Raw genomic sequence first — 27,975 nt, 5'->3', positions numbered from 1 at the left:
TTCCACCACATAGAGGGGGGAGGGGAAATGTCCCCTGCATATTCCCTGAGATACACTGGGGAATCCCCCCTTGGAAGAGACCTAGACCTGGATCTAATGGGCGATCTAGATCTCAGGGGAGAACGCCTACCCCTCTGTTCAGCCCTGGATACCCGCTTTTCCAGACCCCTGTGCCTCTTCTTCATCCCTCTGCAAGGCCTTGGAGGGTTTCCCAGCAGCTATGGTCTTTCGTAGCCTTGCAGAGGCTGTGGGCCTTTCTTGGGCCCTACTGGAAGTTCCCTCCTCAGGAGACAAGGGGGGAGGGGGGAATCTGGCCTCTCCTCTCCATCTGCCATGGTACCAGGTCAGGGCTCCTCTAGGCTCATTCCACCTAATAGTAGCCAAAAAACAGCTTCCCCCAGTCACTCAGGGCCTCCACATGACGAATCCATTCTCCGGTAGACCTTTCCGGCCCCTTTAGCAAACCGCGTAGCTGCCGGCAGCACCACGCCACGCACCACGCGGTCTTCGCTGTCCTGTGCTGCTCCGGGCCTACTGGCCTCATTTTGGGCCCGCAGGGCCTTGCCACCGCCACCACCGCTGCAGAAGGGATGGCCCCCAGGAAGGCAGGGATGAGATCGAGGCTCTGTAGCAGGCTCTGCCCCAGCCCATGCGGCCCGCCAGAACATGAGGCCCAAAATGGCCACTGGAATGGCGTCCCGCCTCTATAGCCCCAACAAACAACTTGTAAGACCCTTACCGGTGGCCGGGAGCAAGCCACACCAAGGGGAGGCTTCCAGGAAGCAGATGAAGGCAAAGGGGAGAAGGCAGGGAGGAAGAAATTGCAGGATGGCACTGGATTGTTTTTGGAATATTCAGGAACCAAAAACAACTCGTCCTTCTTCGGCCAGACAGAGTTGAAACTGGGAACCAGAAGCAAGGAGCACAGAGGCGTGGCTTCAGTTTTAACTCTGTCTTGAGGCCAATTGGACGTCAGAATACCCAATCCTGGTTAATCCTGCAAATTCCTCCAGAAAAATACTATAATTACATATACATATAATTAAAGAGGATCATACATCTGTAATAATAAATTTTACTGCTGAGTTGCAGTCAGACTTTCCTGGGATTAGTAACAGGGATATGATTTTAAAAAATTCACCCAACAATGAAAATCACTATGAATTACTTCTACAAACCAAGAGAGATTTTTCATTCACTTGTTACTTTTTATAACTTCATAATTGCCCTATGACAATATCTAAAATGATTTGCATTATAATATGAATTTTATTTTTGTCAGCCTACCTCAGGGTTAATACTTTAATTACTCACTAAGGCCCACAGGTTTCTGTATATATGACTAACCCCATGTGCAATAACATGTACAATCCAAGGTGTCCATAAAAGCATGGATATCCGAAAGATGTAAATTTGTGGATTTTAAAGGGATGAGAGACCTATGGTGCATGTATAAAGTAAATTGGCTGTGATCTTGGCATAAAAAATATGTGAATTATAGTAAGTGAGAATTTTAGAATGTTTCAAAACCTCACATAAGCTCATCTGGAGAGTCCTATCAGACAGAGGTATAATTGATTATTTCCAAAAAATATATATACTCTTCACGGTATGTGCGTTTTTCCCATTATCTTCCAAGTGTTCTTTCTTTGATACTACTTTCTAGCTCTATTCCTTGTTTTGTTTGCCCTATTTCAAGGAATTGTTCATGAGTTTGAGAAATTATGTTGTATTAGAAAAAATGTAAGATGTGATCTACATAAATTTGTTTCTCTGGATCACTAATTTTCCAAGTTTCAATAGCCTTTCAAAGTTTCCAGATTTCTGTTCTTGCCTAGAAACTTGTTAGTTTTAGGGACCAACAGAAACTCAGACGTTTCTGCAGATTCACCCAGTAGCAGCCAGAAAACATATAGGGTATTTGACCTGTCATTATAAAGCCAATCTTATCAGCTTTCCCATTTTCCTTTGCTGCATATTGCAATGTTGATTTGGATCTGTACTGGTTTTATTTCACAATATTTAAATCTCTGTCGTCCATAGGTCAGGAGCTGAATGATTATTTTTCTTTTCAAGGATTGATGTTCAAAGGTCTTAATAGTGAGAAAAGAAATTCTGAGTTAGGTATATATGGTGGTGGATTTCATTAATAATTGAAAAGTGTTTTTGAAACTTCCAAATTTCATTGCAGAAGATTAATATATTTTTGTCTATGAAAAGACCTCATTTGCTTTTTTGTTTTTGTTTTGCATTTGGAAATATAAATCTGTTTGTTCTTGCAAATAGCAAAAGACAAAAAAGTAGTGATTAAATACAGCAGTACAATACAGAATAATGAAATCATTTGATTGCTCAAATCCCTTTGATTTTATAGCAAGCAAAAACTTAAGCAGCAACCATTTTATTAGTATAGGTGGTGGTGGGAAATTGTTTAAATCACTGTACAGCCATGAAATTTTCTTAGTAATTTTCCATCACCAAGGAAATAGGCTAGTTTATTTGAAGATTAGTGAAAAGGGGATGAAAAATTATACCTTGTATTCTTAAAAATCTAATAAATGTAGTTAAGAGAAGTTTCCTTATATTTAAAGTTAAGAGCTACTTAAAGTGTGTCTCGTGAGATGAATGGTATGAATTTGTATGATTTAGATATTGCTTACCTATATCACAATTAGATATTCAGTATTTCTTTTTAATGCTAAGACCCTTTCCAAAACCCAACAAGCCACTTTTAAACTTCTACTGAGGAAATTTTAGTTAAATACACTAACCAAACAATTAGCACTGATTGAATCATTCTGAGATTGGATTTTAAAGACACAGAAACTTCAGCCAGCACAATAAACTACATTAGCTTTGTATTAGCAACTGAACTAGCAAAAAACTTTGATTTAATGTTTAGAGGCACAGAAAAACTAATATAAAATTTTCAAAGTGTCCATTTGTGGACTATTTGTGTAAATCAGACACAGGCAGATGCTTCATATTATGGGAAGGCACACTTAATTTTTTATCACGCATGTTGGATTTTTTTCTGTTCTATGGTATTAAAATTCAAATTTCTTTATTAAAAGTCTTGTGAGATTGCAGTTTTAATTCATTGCAAAAACTGTTTTAAGTCTATTTCAGGACTTCAATTATTTCCTATTTCCTATATATCCGTATATATATTAGCACTCAAGAATACTATTAAAATGCATACTTGGCTATTGTTTTTCACTGCTTGTGAATTCGTCTGTGAAGCATTTGAGGAGAAGCTGTCAAAAAAAGCTTGATCAGCTACCAAAATTCCATCTTTGGTGCTTTCTTGTATAATCTGAAAAACAGAAGATTGCTGAAAAAACATTTCTAAAACCAAAGACAACAATTTCAATTGAGGATCTAACTTTGAACTTCGTGGAACACAAAAATTCAGGACTATATCTTCTCCATTTAGAACAAGTGCCCAATATAATAACTTAATCAAACTATTCTTTAAAAAAATGATTACCACTTTATGTGTTCTGAGTGAAACCCGAATACATACAGGCATTCAGCAAGAAGGAACAGACCAGTACAAAGCTGGAAAACATGCAATCATGGCTTCTGGTTTGGTTTGGTTTTTAATCCAGCAGAACTCATAGAAGACACCTGTGTTTGCTTCTGTGTAACCAAGCAATGTGCTGCATCTGTCTATATGAGTACCTGTTTCTCCTTTCCTTTTCTGTTGCATCTCTGTGTATATATGTTCACTAGAAAAAGCCAGGATGAACTATATACATTGCATTGTGGGCTATGTGACTTACAATGGAAAAGTCATCTGAATCATTGCACAACTACCTCTCTTTTAATATACTGAGAATTTTATTTCCTATAACTTTTTTCTCTACAATCTCTGACCTGATCAGGCCCATTTTTGACACCCGACCTCTCTTTTGCCAGTTTTTCCCTATGCCAAATTTGGTCTATATTCCATTTTTGGAGAGTTATATATTCATAGACAGATTTCTGATCCCTTTTAGCTTATCTCTTTCCAACATTTTGTTGGCTTGAGAAAAAAATACAAAGCAGGAAAAGCATGCAGAACATAGTTCTGGATTTTTCTATGTATTTAATAATAGCTTCTGTCTGGGTCATGTGGCTAGGACAGAGGAGTTGAAATGGAGGAGTTGGCAACATTCCCAATTGCTTCTTTCACGTGGATGCAATGGGGGAAAATTTGTGGATTTTCTCTCTCTCTAACTTGGTCCAGCCTAACTTCAAATGTTTCCACTACCCATACCAAGGTTAGTTGTTCTTTTCTGATCAGTTTTTGGAGCTTAAACAGATGGATAGGCCGTTGCACCTGTCTTTACATGGCTTATTTTCACCATTCCATTTAGCTGGAAAGAATCAAAGATAAGATGTCTATATAAAACTCTCACATAACCAATTTAGCATTTTTTAATCTTCCTAGTCAATAAATCTAAAAAAGATTATTTAACCAAAAGTCTAGCTTAAGACTCATATGCAAAAAAGAATTCTACTAAACACATAGGACTTACCCAGTTTGTGTGCGCTCCATAAATTATAGAGGTATATTACTTTTTAACGTCTGCTTCAGGAAGCAGTTTGTGATCTGACATTTAAGGATGAACATTTTGTGATTTGGTTTTGTGTAAATAACTGAATTCTGTACCATATAAAATACCATGTATAATACTGGCAATAAGTCTACTTATATATTATATATTACAGCTGCATTGTATATATATACAAATATTGTTTTATTATAATATATCTTACCTCAACATAATCTGTAGGAACCAGTCCTCTGTCTCCTTGGCTGTTTTTGCCTTCCAGCCAGCCCCCACCTACATCCTAAAATAATTTTTAAAATATAGTGTGAGCAGTTAAATTATAAAAGTAAGAAATTATATATTCAGTTTTCAGAAATAAAATTATACTCTGTTTTTTACACATTTATTATATCTTCAACACCAATTTTAGTTTCTTCCTTTCTGAAGAGAATAATGGTATTTTTCTTTTTCTTTTTTAGAATCATCAGAGAAGTAAAATCAGATTATTATTTTTATAGGCTAATTTCATTGACATCATGGTAAACAATATTTGCATACTTAATTCTGACCAAAATATTAGTATTACAAGAAAAAAGTATAATCAATAACACCTCTGATGGTTCTTGCAGCTTATTTATTCTTGCATGCAGAATTTTATAGGAAATCCACAAAATATCATCTTTCAAACTCCTCATTTTCCTATTTCCTCTATGTTTCATAACACTAATAATCAAATGACAGAGAAAAATATGGAATCAAAATTTTATTATAATCCTAAAATTTTCTTATAATAATTCCCATAATTTTTTATGAATCACTCTTAAGTACAGGTATTCAGTTATAACGCAATTCTCTTTATTTCTTAATTCTATTTATCAGTAAATATTTGCAGCTTTGAGAAATAGATGAACAAATTGCCCTGGCGAACTCAGTGCCGTTTGTGGCTTCTCTTTACATATGTAAACCTGTATCAAGTAAAGCTCATGTTGTTATTAATCTGCATGAGAAAAATAAAAATGTGCAAATACTGTTTCAGATTTTCAGGGTTTTTTTCAATAAAAAGGGCGTTGGTACTTACCTGAGACGCCTCTTCTCCTAGGGTGGAGGCAGCATCCAGGCTGGGTTAACCTTCATCCAATCATATTGAGGACTGAGTCTGGTAACATTGTTAAGCTCCGCCCCTGTTGCTAGGTAGACCCAGCTTTTGACGAAGAAAAACCCCAGACCCCGTGCGTCATCGTCAACAGTTGTAACATACCTGTACCCCGGACATCCAGTTCCAGCTTTCTGCTATGCCATTAATCTCCTCTGACCATCCTTACCGCGTCATAACCAAGATGACCTTTTTTTTTTATTCAACAGGTAAACAGCAAAGGTAAAAACAGTAACACACAAGGCATGACCAAGGATCAAGTCCAAATCAGGGAGGGGCTGGATGCTTCCTCCACCCTAGGAAAAGAGGCGTCTCAGGTAAGTACCAATGCCCTTTCTCCATAGTGGTAGAGGCAGCATCCAGGATGGGACGTACCAAAGCAGTAACAGTCCCAGGGAGGGTCTAAGACTGTGGTAATGAAGCATCAGCCCCAACCACCGACTGCAGTACCCTGCGACCAAAAGGCCGCCTCTGCTGATGCAAATGAATCCATCTTATAGTTCTTAATGAAGGCATTAGGTGTAGCCCAGGTGGCAGCCCTACAGATCTCCTGTAAGGACGCCTGAACCGCCCACGCTGCGGAGATTGACGCGTTTCTAGTGGAATGCGCAGTGATCCTAACTGGCACTTGTAGAGACTGAGACTGGTATGCCTATGGTAGGGGAAGAGACCTTGTTACCTAGGGAAGTGGGCTGGAAGGACACAAAGAGCGCGTCAGATTTCCGAGTTGTAGATGTGTGTTGTAAATAAATTTTGAGAGCCCTCCTTGCATCCAAGGTGTGCCATTTGCGTTCCAGTGGATGGACAGGATGGGGACAGAAGTTGGGAAGAATAACCTCCTGCGTTCTGTGGAAACAGGAACACACCTTGGGGACAAAGGAGGGATCCAGGCGTAAGACCATCCGGTCTGTATGGAAAATGCACAATTCTTTTCTGTACGAAAGAGCCTGCAACTCTGAAATCCGACGCGCTTAAATTATGGCCACCAGAAACGATACTTTCAACGTTAATAATCTGAGTGAAACCTCTCTCAGAGGTTCAAAGGGAGCCTTAGTCAAGGCATCAAGTACCTTGGGTAAATCCCAGGAAGGGTACCTATGGACGCCCCTTTGAGAAAGCTGCACACTGTAGGCAGCTGAGCCAGGGAAGGAGAACCCCCACATGTCAAAAAGGAAGATATGGCTGCCATTGCCTCCGGATGGTATTTGGGGCTAGTCCCTTATCTAATCCATCCTGCAGAAACTCTAGGAGTTGAGGGATTATGACCCTGATAGGGTCCAAATTCTTACCAGAGCACCAGGAACAGAAAGCTTTCCAGGTGGCATCGTAAATTCTATCTGTGGATGGCCGCCTAGCAGCCTGAATTGTCTTGATGAACCTGGAGGAGAAATTGTCCCCCTCTAGGATGCCCCGCTCAAACGCCAGGCAGTCAACTGGAACCACTGAGGGTCTGGGTGTTCCAGTGACCCCTGACGGAGGGAGATCCTGTCCCAAGGGATCCTCCAGGGTCTGTCCACCGAAAGTATCCACAGGTGGGCGAACCAAGTCCTGCTTGGCCAGTGTGGGGCGACCAACACAACCTTGGCCTTTTCCCTGAGAATTTTTTGCATTACTCTGGGCAAGAGGGGCAGAGGTGGGAAGGTGTAGAGAAGGCCCGGAGGCCACCTGCATCTCAAGGCATCCAGCCCTTCCGACCGATGCGCTGGGTACCGAGTGTGGAATCTCGGAAGTTGACTGTTGTTGGGGGTGGCAAATAGATCTATGACTGGCATACCAAATCTGTCCACTGTGTCCTGAAAAATCAAGGGATGCAGTTGCCACTCGGCATTGTCCAGAACCTCGCGGCTGAGCCAATCTGCCTGCACATTCACCACCCCCGAGATATGTTCCGCAGTGAGAGAAAGTAAGTTCTTCTCGGCCCAAAGACCCAGCTTCATGGCTTCGTCCATGAGTGAACGCGATTTGGTGCCCCCTTGTCGGTTGATGTGTTATTCTCCACCAGGAATGGGTCCAAAGCATCCCCAAAGAGAGAGCCACCTTTGAAGGGAGCGGAGGCCAATTTCCATTTGTGGCGTGCGTCAGCCTGCCACTGGCGAAGCCACAGAAGCCTCCGGGATGCCACAGAAGAGGCCATGGCTCTGGCGGCGAATCTGGCGGAAGACAAGGTTGCATCCGAAGCGAACTGGACAGCCGCCACTAGCTTCGCAATGTCCTGGTGAGCCCTGATATCAGAAATGGGAACTTGTTGTTGCAGTTCTTGCAGCCAAAGAAGACATGGCTGGGTGAAGAACGAGGCTGTTGTGGCGGCCTTGACTGCCCAAGTCGCAGCCTGATGCCCTCTTTGCAGAGTAAGGTCAGCCTTTTTCTCCTCTGGCTTGAGTACGTCCTCTGAAGCTCCTGGCATATGAGCTGGGGTGTAGAGAGAGATCACTGGAGCATCTATCAAGGGAACAGAGAGGAATTGCGCCAATTCGTCAGCGACATTGAAGAATTTTTTATCTGAAGCTGAGGGAAGCCCACTGCCTCTGGATCAAATCAATGAAAAACTTAGGCATAGGAATTGTCTCTGCTGGCAGAGTCTGTTCAGAGTATAGGGATTCTGCACTAATAGCAGCTGGCCAGGGAGTGGCCATAGTCTGTTGAGGCCCACTTTTCGAGGCTGCCTTAGCCTTGTACAGCAAGGAGGAAAAGAGAGCTGGAGGGAAGAGTCCTGAAGAGTTCTTTTGGTCAGTCTCCCTTCCTTCATCCTCAGAGAGCTCAGCCTCCTTGAGCTCACCTTCCTCTGATTCAGAGGTTAGCTCTTGATCCTCCTGGCCAGAAACCACCAGGTCAGTAGGTGTTGCCACCAGGTCAGTAGGTGTCGCCACTGTGATTGGTGGTGGTTGTGGAGGGGCTGTGGCAGGAGCCTGTCTGGGAAAGGGCCTCCCTCTGCTGTATGCCTGCTGTGATGCCGTGTGAGATGGCACTGGCAATTAAATCATGAAAATTTGGCAAGAGCATTGGAGGTATCAGGCCCAGATGTGGTGCAGCAGAGGTGGAAGGGAATGACTCCAGTCTCTGGAGCGTAGGTGGCAGCGCAACACCTCTGTCAGGCATAAAAACCTGGGGTTCCTGAGGTGTCCCCCATATGTTTGAGACATCAATTGGGGAAATAGGGTTAATAGGAGTCTCTCTATGAAGCCTGTCACCAGGAGACATCAGCTGGGGCAACTGACCCTGGTTCTGTTGTGGTCTATCAGGTGCCTGAGGAGAAGGAGCCTCTTTGAATACGCTCCAATGCCTTTTCTTTCTGCTGCCCATATCGTGAGCTGGAGGCTTTTTTTGGTTTCTTTGCTTTTGCTGCAGCTTTTTCAGGTTTCTTCTTTGAGGAGGTAGAACCCCTGCCTCCAGATGTGGAAGGCTGAGGGGAATCTTGAGGCACTAAGGCCACATCACCTGGGTGAGTGGCCTGTGACTGTTCAGGTCTCTCTAGCATCGCAGAAGCCTCAGAATCAATGGTGGGCGCCATTTTGGAAATTTTTGACAGCAGTTCAATGGCGATTCGCGCCCTTTTACAACGGTCGCGCAGCCCACTTCTGGCACTCAGCTATGGCATTAATAGCCTCTTGCCGCTGTGCTGAGCAAGCCAGAAATCCTCTGCGATCTCTTCTGGGTCGCTCCGTGGCCGTTCAAAGTCCTTTTAAAACTTTTTTTCTTTTTGTGAGGGAACTGCTGCGGTTCGCCCCTCAACTGATTAACAGGAGCGGCGGAGCGTTTCCCAGTGATTAACAAGCCTGCACAGGGAAGAAAGGCAGCACAGGGACAATTGCAGCCAGGAAAGATTCCCAGGCGAGGTTCAGCTATCGAGAAGGCGCAGGTGAGGTGATTGCGGGCTCCTTACAGATAGTAAGGTTGCCTTAGGCACTATCAGCCTTGGTGTCCAGAGATGGCTTGGAAGTTCCGACCCACCAAAGGCTCGATCCCTGAGGACCTTAGTGCCGTCAGGTCTCTGTGCCACTGCTCTGTCAACAATTATTCAATTACTCACAATCCACAAAGTACAACGATCAAAGGATATTAATATAGATCGGAGAGAAGCGATGACGCAGCCATCCACATTGACGGAGTGAGTCAAAAGCTGGGTCTACCTAGCAACAGGGGCGGAGCTTAACAATGTTACCAGACTCGGTCCTCAATATGATTGGATGAAGGTTAACCCAGCCTGGATGCTGCCTCCACCACTAGGGAGAATTAATGAACATTTTCATCATTAAAATTTCAAAATGATTAATACATATTGTTTAGGACCTATGATAGTAGATATATTTTACCTACTAAAAGTGCCTTACCGGATTAGTAATTGTAATAATTTCTCCTTCATTAACAGTTAGCTCATTATTTCCTGGTTCAGCAGCAAAATCATAAATCACCCGAGCCTGTAGGTATGCAAAAAAATTCTACATGAATGACATGTTTAACTCAACGTCATGAAAAAAAAAACATTAATAGGAAATCAAATTGTTCATTGATCAGCATTTTGAAAACCTGAATTCTTAAAATCCAAATAAAATTCAAAGTCCAAAAATACTTTAAATAGAATCAAGTCAGGCAAGCCTGAAAAAACAAATCTCAATAGGTTTAGGTTTATTGGACTTATATGCCGCCCTTCTCCCAAAAGACTCAGGGCGGCGTTCAACATAAAAACACATATTACAAAAGTTAAAAGAAAGATTAAATAGAATATCCAAAAAAAACCAATAGACATTTACAATGAGATTTAGAAATTAAATTAAAATTAACAATTAAAATTAATAATTTATTTTATTCAGGCCAGGCCGGCTTTCTGGAAAAGCCAACTTTTTAGGGCACGCCGGTCAGGAATTATGCGAAACTCCGGGGGCAGCTCATTCCAAAGGAAAGGAGCTCCCACAGAGAAGGCTCTCCCCCTGGGGGTCGCCAGCCAACATTGCCTGGCCGACGGCACCCTGAGGAGGCCAACTCTGTGGGATCGTACTGGACAGTGAGAGGCTACCGGTGGCAGTAGGTGATCCTGCAAGTACCTGGGCCTAAGCCACGGAGCACTTTAAAGATCATAATTAACACCTTGAGTCACACCCGGAAAACAACCGGCAACCAGTGCAGGCCACCTAAAAGGGGTGTAACATGGGAGAACCTAGGTATCCCCATGACAACCCGCGCAGCTGCATTCTGGACCAGCTGAAGCCTCCAGGTGCTCTTCAAGGGCAGCCCCATGTAGAGAGCGTTACAGTAGTCCAGGCGAGAAAGGACAAGGGCGTGAGTGACTGTGCACAGGGCATCCCGATCCAGGAAGGGGCGCAACTGGCGTACCAGGCAAACCTGGTAAAAGCCCCCCCCCGTCACGGCCATCAGGTGTTCTTCTAAACTAAGCCGCGTATCCAGGAGGACTCCCAGATTGCGGGCCCTCTCTGAGGAGGCTAAAATTTCTCCCCCTATCATCAAAGATGGTACAAGATGCACAAATCGGGATGACTGGAACCACAGCCACTCAGTCTTGGAGGGATTGAGCTTGAGCCTGTTCATCCCATCCAGCCTCCAGGCATCAGAACATCACATCAAGGGCATCATTTGGGTGGTTTGGGGTAGAGATGAAAAGTTGGGTATCATCAGCGTATTGATGATACCGTACCCCAAAACCACAGATGATCTCGACCAGCAGTTTCATGTATATGTTGAACAGGAGGGGTGAGAGAACCAACCCCTGGGGCACCCCACAAGTGAGGCGCCTCGGGGTCGATCTCTGCCCTCCAGTCAACACGAACTGTGATCGATCCGACAGGTAGGAGGAGAACCACTGCAAACGGTGCCCCCCACTCCCATCCCCCCAAGTCGTCGCAGTAGGATACCATGGTCGATGGTATCGAAAGCCGCCGAGAGGTCTAATAGGACTAGGACAGAGGAACAATATCTCCAACTTTTTGGTTGCACCTAATAAAATCAAATTAAACTTTACATTTTCCTTTGCATAATTAAATACAGCACAAACTAAATTTGTAGAAACAAACACAGAAGTCTATCAAGCCTCTAGGTTTGAAGGATAAATGTTGCATGACATAATGCAGCTATTACTTTCCAAGACTCACAAGCAAGGCATGAAATCATTCTTTTTCACGTGGATCTGGTGGTCAGAAGCATCCTACATCTACATACGGATATTTCATTAAATCACTAGGTTCAGTAGTAGGAAATTCAGCTCTGCCCTTTTTTTCTGACCCAGACAATGACTCATGCTATCACCACGCTTGCTTTAGGGCTTTAATAGTCGTCTAATACACATACATTTTTTTGAATGAAGCTTTTCTGCTGCTCAATACATATATTTAGCAGAACTTTAGCCAGGGTAACTGACCAACTGACCAATAGGCAAAAATATAAGAGATTAGTTCCTCTTTAGTTATCAACAAAGATCTTGGTAATATATACCAGATTTGGTATGCTTATCCAAATTAAATCCATTAAGAGAATGATCTAACAGGATCTACCCAAACAACACTTTAACATTTTATGAACGAAAGTCATAATACTCAAAGAACAAATTTATGCTGGAGGAATACTTGAAAGAAGAGAGCTCTTAACGGTCCAGTGTATCCCAATCAAATAGCAATTAGGAAACTAAAGAAGCAATAATATAAAGTATTTATCCTCTGCCCCAATTTCCTAAAATATATCTCAAAGCTATTATTTTAAGAAACACACTGAATTGTATTCCATTTCCATGTACATGCAAGTACAGTGGATTCTTCCCCTCTCCAAACATGGTCAGCCCCATTTGAACACTATTTTTTTTTTCATTATATGGTACTGATTTTCAAATTGCTTCTGTGGAGCTTATTGAGCCATAGATAGTTAGACTATTTCTTCCAACAGATACTATAAGTGCATATTGTTTTCAAACCTTTTCAGGCTGTGGAAACCTATTTAAAAATCCTGGAACTCCTGATCAAGGGGCAAAGCTTAATGATTGAAAAAATGGCTCTGTTTACATTGATATTTTTTCTCTTAGATTATTATTTTTATTATTAATTTACCACTGATTTTAAATATAACTCAAGACAGTGAACAGATGGAGTCCCATCAGGTTTTTGAGATTCTGTGAAACAGTTTAAAAAGAATTGTGATTTAGATCATTTATTTACTCTATTATTTACATCCTGCTGTCACTGTACATGGTGCTTTACAACTCACTGCCTCAGAAGCTTTTGAATGCAAATTTAACATAAAAGGAAAAACAAAAATAAAAAAATGAAAATAAATAAAACTGGTTGCAGCAAAGGGGTCAAATTCCTTTACCACCATCTAACTCTTATCTAGATTGGTGCAGCTCAGATACATGATGTTCTTTTAATGTAATTAAGCTTAATTACTAGTACAATTATAGTTAGGAAAATGGAAATAAAAGTGACATTCAATTGCTTATTACAATATCACATTCAACATTATTTCTGTTGTATCTTTGTTAGCTAGGTGCATAAGAATAAATGTGATTTTCATTAAAGTGGGTGTGTTAGCTCCCTAAATCCTTCTCCCCTTTTCAAATATAGATACATTCTTCTTCCTTTTTAGGTCATATGGCTCTTCTCTTCCCTACAATTTCTTGCAAAGTTTCAGAAGACCATCACCTTATTCCTTTAATACTTTTAACACAATTCATCTAGATGCAGAAAGTTAAGAGAGATCTGAAAGCAGCTCTGACTATTCAATTAAAAGACACATTTAATTATTTTCCCTTCTTCCTTTTAAAGGAAGATAAATCTTCATCTTCTCTATCAACTGAAACAAAGTGACCACTCCAATAATTGAACCAACTGTCTTTTTCTTCAAGTAACGCAACTGGCTTGCCTTTGATGAGGGGCATCTCAGGTTGTTGTTAGGCAGGAAGACAAACATGTCCCTAAAATTGCATATACCATTTTCTCTTGTCTAACTTTCAGGATTTCCAGTTAGCTAAGTACAAACCCTTGATTAGAGGTAAAATTTGTTAAGGATCTTATCTTAAATTTTCACTCCACGGGCAGAATTCTGACAGCTCTCCCAATTCACTAGCTCAATAAGGTTGCTTCTTGAAACCCAGAGAAGTTTAATATTTCTAGGCTTAATCAATAGGAAGCAATAAGTCACCCATGACAGGAAATCAATAATTTCAAAACATACCCCTTGCAATCAGCAGCTATTCATTAGATAACTTTTACACTCCTTACAGCTGAGCACACAGTCCCTCTTAATGCCTAGCATTTTGAGTCACTCCTCTCTCTTCCTTGTCTCTGCCTTCTTTTGACAATGAAAACTTTTATTAGCTTGATCCTATTATAGTGTCCTTTCTTTGACTGGATAAATATTTACTTTTAAAGCTCTACCGGTGGAATTGCTGAAGCTTTAGAATATAGGTTTCTTAATGGGTATATAATGTAGAGTATTGCTAGAATTAACACTGCAATGTGAAATTATTGCCACCAGTACATTATAAAGAAAAATGCTACAACAAGGTAATAAAAATATTTTTCCTTTTACTGAGATATTTGATCCAGCGTTAATATAAATTAAGCTTTTTTCTTTTGGTTCTATCTCAGTTTTAAATCTATTATATCTGTATTTAGAGGATTTTAGATTTTCACATTTTGAAATTGGCAACTTGTTACAATAAACATATTAGGATTCTTTATATATTATTTATATTCAGTGCAGGGTAGTATCAGATGTTGTAATTGGGCCTACATTTTTCATAATTAATACAGAGTAAACATTTCTTGCTTGAATGCTACACAAACCTCATTAAAAGCGTAAGTGTTCTATGGACAGTATATATATTAATATGCAAGCATACCGTGATAAGGAATTAATTAGCATATAAAACTTGTATGATTACTGTCTAGAGATTTGCTTGAGAGTTTCAGGGAAAAACACAAAAGCCACTCCAGTAAATAATTACTAGTACTGCTAAGCAGACAGAACTCTTCAGTAAACTCTTTGATTGTAAAGCATTTTGAAAATGCAATTTTCTCTATATTATTTATAATACATCTCTAAGAATTGCTAATTTTATATTATTATGGATGGTCACCCAGTTAGCCAGATGCTTACATTGTATCTAAACCTCATTTTGTCTACCTATTTAGTTCCTCCCAAAGACCTGGAATAGGCAGTTGTTTTATTTTGTTAAAGGTATCATTTTACAGGATGTAAACTGCCTTTTACAACGGACCAATGGTGATTTTTGTCAATGCTGATAGTGTTCAAGTACTGTTCCAGATGTTTTGGGATTGTGCCTAAGGTGTTTATTACTATTGGTACTATTTTTACTTTGTCTTGTTACAGTTGTTCTACTTCTATTTACACATCTTTGTATTTTGTGCTTTTTTCCAGTTCTTTCTCTTCTATTGTTTCCAGGTACTGCTGCATAATATTTACATTGTTTGTAAACTAAACATTTACAAAGGATAGGCAAATTTTGGGTATGTGGCCACTTTTGGGATTTGAAAACATGTCACAAACTCTGTTACAGTTTTTCATAAACTAAGTTTGAGCATTGACATAATAGCTAGTCATAGTGGATATGGCTAGTCATAAAGTATGCATTTACCAGAAGGCAAACTGGTAAACTCTGTCATTTTTGCTTTACATTAACTTTTTTTTTTATGAATGTGGGTACACTTCTAAACTAAACAGTAGGGTCCTTATTTTTATTATTGAGAAATATTTGAGACTATACAATCCCAGAAGCATTCTTGCTTATAAAAATAATATTAGAGGCTGTGCTTTACTATGGAACGTGTCAGCTTCCTATTTAATTAATATTGATATATCTCTCTATACATGTGTGTATGGGGAGGGAGTTCCCCGTTGACAAGACAACTAGCTGATACCAAGGGAGATATCTATGGGACACCACGTTTTTTATGCTATAAACTATGCAGGAACAGCTGCTGAAAGTATTAATATAGTGATAAATCATTTGGGAGCTTGTTACTATAAAAAATGGTAAAAATAGTCTTGAATATACAATGACAATTGTTTTCCTACTTAAGTTTGATGATTTTTATTTTCAAAATTTCAACAAAAACTTGGTACCCAAATTTTCAGTGTATTCTTCCCTTTTTCCCCTCTCATAAGGTGGAAATTATTAAGTATTAAATTTAGACATTTTATCTGAATAACTGAACTAAAAAGAACTCAAATTGCCAAAATGAAAATCAAATTTGGGAGAACTGGATTCTCCTAGTTCACGGTTTGCCATAAGTTCAGAAATGAGATACTGAGCTTGGACAAAATCCCTGCACTTAGTGCAATGTGTTTTATTATTCACTGGGGGAGGGGGTGCTGTTGAATCAGTGTTGACTCCAGGTGATTACCTTGACAACTTCCTGTCATTTTACTAGGAAGGTTTTCTGAAGCTGTTTGTTATTGTCTCCTTCTTAGGGTTGAGTGTGTGACTGGCCCCAAGTCACCCAGTTGACTGTTTGTCTAAGGCAGGTCTAGAATTCATGACCTCTTGCTTCTAGCCTGGAGCTTTAACCACTGTACCAAACTGGTTCTCTTCCATGTCTTTACTTAACACAACACATTCACCATCATCCTGGTGTTTGCTTTTGAACAGTAGGACAAAGTCAATCCCAAATCAATGCTACAAACACTGCCAAAGCAATAGCTGAACTGGCTTTTGTCATCTTTACTTATGACCCAACTTCCATTTTGGAAGGATTAGCAATAGAATAGATATTATGACATATATGTACTCAGTGCTGCAGCATATCTTCAGGTGAATATACAAATACATACTTTTCATATAAAAAACTAAAATGCTATTGAGTGGCAACATTTATCTCATTCCAAATGCATTCTTCATTCTCACCCTTTTTACACAACTCATCTACTACATTACCTAAACAACTTAGAAAATCAAGTTCTGAAACCTAGTAGTGTATTTTTAGGAATACATCTATGAACTTCTGGGCCATCATTTTCTCATTCCACAGATCAACCAGGATTCCAACCTAGTAACTGAAAAATAAAAGCAGAACTCCCCTGTTTTTAAAACTTACTCCTCAGAATTTCAAAATATTTTTAGCCAATCATTTACAGTTGAATGTTATATGAATAAAGAATAAATCAGCCTATCATTTGCCCCCAGAAAACTAATTATATAAAAGATGCCACAAGCCTCTGTTTACAGAATGAAATTGCATTTCACTGGCACAGAGACAATGACCCTTCACTTCCTTTGAATGCTGTGTAGTTGCCTATTCCAGATACGGAAATCAGTTCTAATTGGACTATTGTTTCAATGGAAAATCTTCAATAGCTTTAACTTCCAGCAGCTGGCAAAGGAAATTCACATTGCACCATAGTAGAAATATAGTTCAAAGTGATACCAGAGCTGAATCTTGTAAACCATCAAAAATAGCAATACACTTCAAATCTTTTTTTTAATAAAAACTCATGTCTTTGGGAAATAAATCAATTTCTTTAAGGACTGCACAATTTAAGTATTGCACCTTTATGAGCAAGATAATCTGTCATGTTTAATATTTAAAAAAAACAAATATTTTTAAAAGCTTTGTTTAAAAATTTAAGCAACTCATTGTTTATAACAAAATCATCTTCAGCTCAATAGGGCTGAATCATGAACGTATAAGGCAAAAAATGCACCTCAAACTTTGGCTTTTGTTCCACCTCTATTCTAATTGCATTCCCACAAATTGGTAAATGAGAACACAGAACTGTCTGTCTGTCTGTCTGTCTGTCTGTCTGTCTCTATGTATGTATGTATACAGGGCTGAGCACCAAAGATTTCAGCACTAGTTTCTTCCACCTTCACTCTCACCCCCAGTTTGAACTGTTTTATCTAATGAACTGCTGCATATAATAATAGCCACAAATCAATTCCTTCCTTACAGGCATGTACAATAGAAAATGTCTTACTTAACAGACATGATAGATGCAAAACAGTAAAGTGTTACTATGAATGTTCAGTAAATGCTGGTAAAGATGAAAAATAATTTCCTCCTTAAAGGCATTTTCCCCTTCCATATGTATACATAAGGATATTTCATATTAAGCCACACACAACTACTGAATAAAGTACTACAATAAATGCTTTTAATTTTTGTTATTGGTTTCTTTTCTCTTTTTAAAATATTACACATGTGGATATTTGGACATTAGGCTGAAGGTAGAAAAAAAGCAAGAGTCCAATCAACAGGGTAATCAAAAGTGTAGCTGCGAAACAAAAGTCAAACTATTTACAAGATAGAATAACTGAGTATTCCAAACCGCTTCTTCCTTAAATAATCATAACAAGTCTCAAAATGAAAGGGAAAGAAAACAAAAGGAAATTCAATCATACCACTGCTCGAAAATTCTCATTGAATTTCAAATTTTCTTATTTATATATAAAACTACTTCAGAAGGGGGAGAGCTGTACAGCGACAGATGAAGTAACAGCATTAGTCAACATCAATGCCTTGTGATTAATTTAAAAAAAAAACTTAGTCATTTTTTCCTTTCCTGCTAGAATGCTGAGCATTGAAAAATAAATGACATACTTCAAAGAACTTGACCCAATTCTGAAGAAACTGATTAAATTAACCAATTATCAGAAAAGATCACATGAATTCAGAGTCTACAATTTGGCATGTGTGAATTGCTTTGAAATGAAGTAGAAATAGGAATTTTGTCAATAATTAACAACAGAAAAAAATTGCCAGCAAATATTGTGCTCTTGTCTTTTCTTCAGCATAGCTGAGAGAGATTAGAGACATTTGTTTCCATTTTACATAAATTCCAGTTTGTTCATGTGCAAGTCAACATTAACCACGGTCAGTGGCAATACTTTCAAAATCCAGTATGCTTTCACTACACCAAACTGAGGCTGATGTATGTATAGATGTATATGTATATTTGTTGTAATATTTCAGTTTATTCACTTCAACCATTTTCTCAATCTCAGTAGAGAGTAGTAACCAACATGGGAACTAGAGAGACTGTAAAAGCACTACTAACTACAATTTTAAACAATGGACCCATGTGATGAAATAACGTATTTTATTTCATGGTTTGGAAATCTTAATTATTGTAAACATGCATATTGTCAAAATGTTTTCCTGTAGTTAACATTTGCAGCCCTCAAAGCATTAGCCATTACTCACATAAAGATCTACAATTTTATATTAAAAATAAAAACAAAACCCTGTAATATTTGTACTTGCATCATGGACACAATTGCAGCATGGAGCAGAGACACTTTTATTTTTACATCTGGAAACAAGTACCGTATGGAGGGGCGTGTGCTGAATGCGAACACGCCTACAAAAGGGCAAGAGCCAGCCTAAACTCTTCTGATATTGTCACAGGTCTGCAATTAAAAAAAACACACACCTGAACTTGAAGGGGGGGGGAATGCTTTAGGTGGGAAAATAACTAAGTTTATGAGAACATGGCACAGAAACCTTTGAACGAGGAAACGAAATCTATCCTCCCCCCCCCAGTCCAAAAGTACTCACTTCACTATTTATCAGCTTAAATGACCTTATTTAGTTGGAAAGAACTCTTTTTTTCCCCTAGCGCTATTTCAAAGTTTGCGTTCTGCCTTCGGTTGGCTGGTCCCAACCGGAAAACAGGTCCAAGGCCCACGCGGTGGGGGTCTGCCTGCGCGTGCCTATTGCCAAAGGGGCAGAGTACACGAAAGGCGCCAAGATAAAAGGCACAGCTCGGGCTACGCACCCTCCCTCTCCTCGCCCCACTCACCCCCCAGTTCAGCCCAGGGTCTGTTCCTCAAACACGCCCTTCTGACAAGTATCCCTCATGCCACGGTCCTAGACGGCGCCCACCCCAAGAGCGGGAGATGCGACCCCGCCAAACCGCCGCTCTCCCAGAGAGGCACCAACCCCATCCCCAACAGCCGCCCCTCGTACCCGTGCTAACGCCCGACTGGTTTCAAAACGCAAACAAAACCCGAGGGGGCGGGGGGCGGCCAAGCCAGCGCTCCCAAACCTGGGGCGGGCGAGCAGGGGGAAAGGCAGCCGCGGTGGTCTCCTCACCTTAGTGGCCATGGTGGGCTTTTGGCGGCGTGTCTCCCCGCCTCGAGAGGGAGCTTGACTGGCGACTCTGCTTTTAGGCTCCCTCCTACTGGGCCGCGGCGGCGCTGGGGGGAGGAGGAAGGCGGCGCGGCTCTGGCTCCGTTTTCAGGCCAGCCGCCGCCTCCCCTTCCCTTCCTGCGGACTTGCAAGCCACGAGAAGGCGAGGAGCTCCTGAACTGGCGGCGAAGCAGAATCCGGGCTGCCGAGCACCGCCTGCGCTTCCTCTCGCCTCCTGCTTCTTCCTGGTCGCTTCGCCCATAGCCAGGGGCGGGGTTTTCACGAAGGCGTCCCGAAACCCAAGCTGGAAAAGGGAGAAAAGGAGCCCGAGCCGAGCCTCCCCAGCCCTTTCCAGTCTGGTTGCACGTGCCCCCCAGTGGAGAACGGGGAGCCGAGGTGAAGCTGCCTCCCAATTCCTCGGCATCCCAGGAGCGTCGCTTCCGCCGTTCATCCGCTAAACTCACAAGGCTGCCTTTCAGAAATAATACTCTCAGGGTGGAAAACATTAGGCCAGTGCAAAGGGCGCCCGCTGATCTGCATCCCAGCCCACGGCTGCGAGGGAAGTAGTTGTCCCAAGCTCTTTTGGATGTCAGAAGTAGCCCTGTCCATTATGAATTAACACTGTAATGGTTTGATACTAGTACTATTAATACGATGACTAACAGCGGTAGGAATCAAGTAGGTGGCCCTCGTTCCATTCCAGCCGGTTAAGATGCAGAAAACAAAGGCATTGAGGAGAGGTGGTAGCTGTGGCCAAGAAGAGTTCTTGCTACGCCCATTTCACTCTTTTCTGAATCAGGAGACACTCCAGAACCTCATTCCTTTCATCTCAGGTGTTGACTATTGTAGTGCACTCTTATGTGAGGCTGCTCTTGGAAGACTACTTGGAAACTGCAGACGGTGGCAGCTTGGGCACTTACAGGCACATCTTGATATGCTCATGAGATACCTCTGGTTCAGAAGCTGCATTTGTTACCAGTAGTCTTTGGGTGCAATTCCAGTGCTGGTTTTTGTCTAAAGCAGTGGTCACCAACCAGTGCTTTACTGGTCCACTGAGTAAGAAAATTTTGGTGGTTCGCAGGAAAAAAAATGCATTTTTATATTGCACTAAATACTATTTATCTTTTTTTAAAATTCATATTAGTGGTCCACAGGATTTAAAATTAGTAATTTAGTGATCATTGAGGTCCGAAAGGTTGGTGACCCCTGGTCTAGAGTAATTTTCATAGCAAAAGGGCTAGGTACTGGAAGGACAGCTGATCTCTGCATTCTCCAGATCCCATAGATAAAAAATACCATCTGATGGGGCTCCTCAATCTTATTTTAAAACGGCCTTTTAAACCCATTTTTCTCCTAGGCCTTGGATTAATCAATGGTACTCTTAGTACTGATTAGTCAACAGTTCTCTCTTTACTTGGGGGGTATGCCAAGTGTGTAATGCTTCCTTTTATCATTGTTTTTGTCAATAGTTTCTGTAACTTAGAATAATTTTTTTCCTGAGCAGCCTTACAAATTTAATAAATTAAAAATTAAATTAAAATTAAAAAGAAAATATTGCTGAGGAAAAGCCGTAATTTTGAGATACACACAAAAAACCCTTCCAAATGTCTTCCAAACAAAATTGTGCATTAAAAGAGATATTTTCAAAACATTGGTCTGTGGATATGTTAAATTGCAGGTAATGCAACTGCAAATAACTGGGGCCATGTGCATGCAATTTTATACAGCTTCTTAATATTCAGAGTACTTCAGTAACTGCTGTCCCAGAGGTATGCAGTATTCAAATTCAAAGCAGGTAAACAACAGTTTGCAGGAAGAAGGGTTTATATTACGTGTATACTTTGCTTTTATAGTATTCAGCTTATATTATGGATCACACAATCTGATTCCAGTCTTAAAAGAACAGGATAATCCCATCACTGATGTTTGGCAATAATGCAGCTAAAATTAGACAGCACAGTCAAAAGGTGTTTCTGGGGAATTCATTAAAAAAAAGTGAGGATCCACATTTCCCTGCCATGTTGAAGACAATTGAATTTTATTTTGAGCTTGAGTTGAGGCTAAAAGAAGAAGTAGGTACATTAATTATATTAACTTTGTCCAAAATCTATTATCACAATAAATAAGCTTAATCCTTAAGATAATATACAATTCTTTATTCTGTTTAAATATAATATACTTATCTTGTGAAATCCTTACAAGAGTGAGGGAAATAAAACAGCATTTTTCCTCACTGCAGATATTCAAGGAAATGCTGACAATATTTGTTATTTGCACCATCTAGTGCTTTCTTCTGACTTTCCAAAATCAGAGGACAATTTTATATCATTATTTACAGAATGTAGAATAGCTGTGAAGGAAACATTCAGAAAGATATGTCTATCCTCAAGAGATAGACTAGAATAACAAGGTTGGCACCATGAGAGTAGTCAGATATTAAAACAGTCATCGTCTCAGATTATATAGATCTGTAGGTCAAAAGAGGATTTACAGGTTATTTTTTTCTGTAATGCACATAATTTGTCAAGAAAATGTACTATTCAGAAATTCCTATCCCACTTCTCTATTAGAAAGGACCTTTCATTAACAAAAATAAAAGTCCCAAAGGCAAGTGTGGTTCCCTCTGTGATTGTAGTATCCAAAGGAGGTTGGGGGTAGTGGAGTATGAGTATACAAGCAGAAATAGCTGTTTCCACTTTCTTTCAAGGCATTGTTGTGATGCTAATGGAAGGTGGGAAGAAAAAAGAAGAAGTAGAAGCATCTGTGGCTTTCCATGGCTTATATGCTTTCCGGCTCATTACTCTGGAAACAGCTGGGTGATGGAGGTACAGAGGAATTAACACTAGACAGCTTCTGTCCTTTCCTATTTTGCTGCAGTGCAGGTAGCAGTTTAGTCAATGCCAGTTGTACATTTCTCCCAAAAAATACCAAAATAAATATACTTAGTATTTGAAAATATGAACCAGCTTTAAGCAAAAAGCCCCTCACCATTAAAACTCCTGAAAAACAAAACTTGCAAGAAATGTTCAGCATCACAGAACATGATGGTGCATCATCCTTATGGCTAAATATGCTCATGTCTGTGTGACAGAAATGGAATAGTTGATGTTTCCTTTTCCTGTTTACTTCTTTGGAAAGGAATGGCTTCTGGGCCTAGCTATTCCTTCCATGCACTTGGCATAGGGTGAGTTTCACTAGATAATGTAGAAATGGCTAAGACGCTGAGCTTGTCAATCAAAAAGGTCAGCAGTTCGGTGGTTTGAATCCCTAGTGCTGCGTAACAGAGTGATCGCCCATTACTTGTCCCAGCTTCTGCCAACCTAGCAGTTCTAAAGCATGTAAAAATGCAAGTAGAAAAATAGGAACCACCTTTGGTGGGAAGGTAACAGTGTTCCGTGCGCCTTCAGCATTTAGTCATGCCGACCACATGACCACGGAGACGTCTTCGGACAGCGCTGGCTCTTCAGCTTTGATACAGAGATGAGCACTGCCCCCTAGAATCGGGAACGACTAGCACATATGCGCAAGGGAAATCTTTATCTCATTATTGAAACAACTCTTGTCAACTTAGAAACTGATAAAAAGATACATGTAAAAAGAGTTAAAAGTAATGAGAGAGAATAAAAACCAATAGAACAGACAGCAGGTAGGCGGGATCTTTTCTTTTACCTTTTTATCTTACCTCTTATTCTCTTATCAGAAATGATCCACATAAGTTGAGTAATCAAAAATGCTTCCACTTTTTGTTAAATGGTCTTGTGTTTCTTTCAGTCTTTGCTTTATTACAGTCAATGTGCTTGGATGTTTTTCCTAATACTGTTGGTACTTAAGCATCTTACTCATTTGACTTCATAGAATTAATAGATTTCCTTCCTTCTTCCTTGCATTTTTCCTACAAGTGCAGGGTCTGTGGATTTTTTTAATCAACCGAGTATTGTTCCCAGTGGCGTAGCGTGGGTTGTCAGCACCCGGGGCAAGTAATTTGCGCCCCCTAACCTGAGGGCGGCCCGACTGCAGCTGCCCCTTGCTCCGCATCAGTCAAGTGAGGCTCTCCATGCTGGCCTCCTGCCTTCCTCCTGAGGAGGAGCTCGACAGGGCAGCGGGAAAAGGCTCGACTGAAGGGAAGCAGGTGCCGCGGGGGTGGGAGGCGCACCGGGGGCTTCGGGAAGGCGCCGGCTCCCCGGGGCGCTCCAGGCGGAGCGGGAGGACGCGGTGGTGTTGCAGCCGCGGGCAGACGGAGCGCAGCGCCGCTCTCCTTCGGCTCCCGCGGGGGCGGTGCGGCGGGTCTTGGCGGCTCCGCTGGGAGGTAGGCGGTGCGCAGGAGGGGCCTGGGCGGGCCGGGGCCGGGGAGCTTAGTTCGCGGGCCAAGCCGGGCGCGGAAAGAGGCGGCCACAGTCCGGCAAAGGGCGGCGCTGGGCGAGTCAGGGCGCCCCCCCAGATGTTGCGCCCGGTGCGGCCGGCACCCCTTGCACCCCCCACGCTACGCCACTGATTGTTCCGTTGGTTGCGACAATAATTGATTGACTGTCTTGTCGCCTGAGGCAGACATCATGGGCTGAGAGAATGACTGACCCAGTCACCTAGTCAGATTTTATATCTAAGGACTAGAACTCACAAGCTCCAAGTTTATAGCCTGATGCCTTAATCAATAGACCAACTGGTTTTATAGAATTGATGGATGGTGGCAGTTAAAACATTTGGTTTAAATGTATACATTTCCAGAGACCTTCTCTTCCTTTTACGTTCATTTCGCTTCTATAAACATAATTATTCTTTTTCAATTGTTCCCTTAAATCTGCCATTCTGATTTGTTATCAAGTTCTTTGTTAATTTTCTAAATCTAATTAATCACACACAATGTGTATTTTAGAAATGTATTGCAATTGTGTAGAATTTGTATTTCTTGAGAGAAAGGCAATAAAATGTGATTTACTGAAATTTCAGAGTCTTGCTAGTTTATTTATTCCAGTCATTTGACCCGGTTGAGAGGACTGTGATAATTGGGGCTTCCAACTCTTATTCATAATTACTCAGCTCGCTTCGATATCCATAAACACCCAGTAATGCAGCATATACTGAGGTGAACATTCAATGAAATATGTTTAATTCAGCTAAAATGATTAAAGTGGAATAAACAGTATTTAATCACCCTAAACATGATACTTTCTGAAAATAAGATAAAACATTGTGCATGATAAGACTTACCTAATAAAAGGTAATAGAAAATTAATCAGACCAGCATGGATAATATTTTTACAGTTGCATTGAACTACAGGGCTTCATCCTGAATAATCTGAGCAGATTATCTATGCATAACTGGTGAAATCCCATTGTTCTTTTACTTCTTTCTTCCTCACCTGTAGAAATTTAGACATGTAAGAGAGGAAATAGCAGAGGAAGAATCTGATCTATTAGTAGTGCACATAAATTAGGCTTAACAATTTTGTCTTGCTAAAAAAAACTATTGAAAAGGTAAACATAGTTTATAAAAAAGGGTGTTGTTAATTTGCAAAAAAAAATCAAATTTATTAACTTATTTATTTATGAAAACAAAAATAGCCAACATTAATTGTTACTAAGTATCTGTATTTTTATTTCAGGGTGGTTTGTTTTTTGTATATTTTCTTTAACCAACTTTCTCCAAAGAAAATTAAGGCCATAATGTTTCTTTTTTATTATATTTAGTTTTCAGATAGGGTAGAGTACAAAACAACATCTTTCATATTCGGATATTTCATCAGTTTGATATATTCCCTCCAAAAATATTAAACACAGGCCCTAATTTTGATAAAATGTATTTCTACATTGTTTCAGGCAGATTTGAAATATTACTTATATAAATGCAATGAATTAGCAAATTCATTTGGCGCTTTATTTTAAATAAAGTTCAGCTTTTAATTATAAAAACATTTAGCAATTTTCAAGTAAAATTATATTAGTCATTTGCTTTTTTCCATTTTTATTTTTAGGGCAGTTTTATGAGTGCATATTATTCTATTAGATTTAAATAATAAGATTTATTGATATAAATTATTTAAAACCAGCATTTATTGCTTTAGAACTGCTTCTAAAGCAGCTAAACAAACTTCTAAGCAAGCTTCTAATTTTTGAAAATATTTTCCAAATTGTTCTAGAGTGCAGTGCTCATTAGATTTCAGTAAGGGCTTTACAATGGTGTGTAGCAAAAGTTGTATTTGCTTTTCTTGTTTTTCACTAAGTTTTGGTAGTATCAGTCTGACTTTGAGCAATGTTTCAAACTAAAACTTTTATATTATCCCAAATTTTCTAGTGTAAATTAAATAACTGAAATAGTACTGGGGAAGGAAAAGCAGCATACTATTGTTTAATGGATAGTGAAATTGAGGGACTAGTGAGTGTAAGACAACATTATTTCTCCAACAATTAAGTAAAATGAATGTTAAGACTTAAACCTATCAAACAATCTGAAACCTGTGTAACTTTATACTTATATATACCCTTTTGTTCTCAACTATCTCAGAAATGGAAATAATAATTTGATTTTGTCATCCCTTTGAGGCAGGCCAGGTCAGGAAACAGATAGCACCAAAATGTTAGAAATAGACTTTATTGACATAAGGCTATAACAACAATTTAGGAAGCCTGGCAGCATTTCCCTTTCTTAAGTCTTAGACTAAAAAGTCAAGAAAGGGCAATGTTGAGTTTCTTTCTCGTGCTTTCCTGTTTTCCTGGACTTAGTCATGCTTTACTAATGATTGGCGCATATTTTCTCCAAGGTCATCTCTGCATTCCTCCATAAGTTTAAGGAAGTAAGAATGACACTTCACATAAGGACATAAAGCATTTTAGAATGATGACTATTTTCCATTCCAGGCAGGTCCCATTCAGTACAAAAAAGGGTTGGAAGAGGTTTGGCTCCTAGCTCACTGAAGCATTTGTCAAGAGCTAGCAAAGGCAACTATTTCATGATCTTTAATACCCAAACTTTCTTGAAATTTTGAAATGAATTGTGTCTTTCTATTCAAATCACTTTGGGATTTTCCTGGCAGCATGAAAGAATTAAGGATGCAAAGTTTCATTGTGCTCAGGCAATGTAGAGTAATGCTACATCCCCCCTTTTGGGCCAAAGTCAAAACAAGTGGAAGTTCTTATCAGTTACATTTTTCCAATTGTGAACACTCAGAAAACATTTTACAATTGTATTTACAAATGCATTTATAAGGTTCTACCACAAAAGCATTTACCTCTGGGTTTTATCTGATAAAAAAAAAACTTTTTCTCCAACTTGCATTTCCTATTTAGCCTCATGTGAAAGGAAGCCCAAAAGATATTCTGGGCCATTGTAGAATCTAGAACAAAGGAAAAGAGGGAAATAGATAATTATAGACAATAGTGACTTTAGTTAAAAAAAAAGTAGCTGGACCTAGTCATAATTAAGTACAAAGCTGTTGATTTATTTATTTATTTTGCAACTAATAATATTGACAGCAAGAATGTAAGAAAATTATAGGAAACCAGAACTGGTTTACAAATCTGGGGAAAAAAACAAAGAATCTTGTGGTATTTTATTGCAAAATTTATAGTTGATAATTATATTAAAATCTGGAGCTGCCAACTTTACAGAGAATCATTTTCTCTTTCTGGTGTATTTATAGAATTACTACTACTGCAATATTTTCAATGAATATTACCAATGTAGTTAATGCAATAGTTACTTAGGTGATAAAACCAAGAAATTTGTACTAAGATTTTTACTCATTAAATATGTACTTTTAATGTCAATAAGACCTTATGTCAATTCCTATATTTTAGCCACATGAGTTTTAACCAACATTCAATTTCAAATACATACCATTGTTCAATTTCACCTTTTTAAAGATAGTGGTAGTGGTTTTAGCCTAATCAAGAAATTGTTTCTTTTTTCCCATTCATTCAGAGATTTTAGTCATGTTTTTTTTTAAAAAAAGCAACTCCTTGTTCCTTTCAGTTATAAGATTATAAACTTGACAAGTTTATAAGTTTCTTTAAGTTATAAGTTGACAAAGGGAAGCATTTGTCCATTTTATATCAGTGCAGTGTATATAATTTAATTATAGGTTGAAACAATAAAAAATATTTTTCTTTATGAAATCTTATTCTGTTCTTTGCAACATATCTTTTAAATAGGTTATGAATGCAGTAGCTCTGGTAAGCCACACTAATGAGAATGACATAAATT

At 39.7% G+C, this 27,975-nt stretch overlaps 1 protein-coding gene across 2 annotated transcripts in view; it reads right to left on the bottom strand.

Annotated features, from left to right (window-relative positions):
* SNX9 (sorting nexin 9) overlaps positions 1 to 20,050 on the bottom strand; it is a 40,638-nt gene extending 20,588 nt beyond the window's left edge. For both annotated transcript variants that reach the window (XM_081941254.1, XM_081941255.1), the window contains exons 1-4: positions 19,743 to 20,050; positions 10,020 to 10,106; positions 4,765 to 4,839; positions 3,203 to 3,316 (exon numbers count right to left, since the gene is read on the bottom strand). In XM_081941254.1, coding sequence (XP_081797380.1) covers positions 3,203 to 3,316; positions 4,765 to 4,839; positions 10,020 to 10,106; positions 19,743 to 19,754 — 288 coding nt within the window. In that variant the 5' untranslated portion in view covers positions 19,755 to 20,050. The remainder of the gene's footprint in view (positions 1 to 3,202; positions 3,317 to 4,764; positions 4,840 to 10,019; positions 10,107 to 19,742) is intronic.
* Positions 20,051 to 27,975: the final 7,925 nt, after the last annotated feature.

The sequence above is a fragment of the Natrix helvetica genome (genome assembly GCF_964273705.1).
Source record: "Natrix helvetica genome assembly, chromosome: 2".
NCBI classification, from domain to species: Eukaryota; Metazoa; Chordata; class Lepidosauria; order Squamata; family Natricidae; genus Natrix; species Natrix helvetica.
The sequence above is the reverse complement of the archived record's forward strand: the minus strand, read 5'-3'. Positions and strand labels throughout refer to the sequence as shown.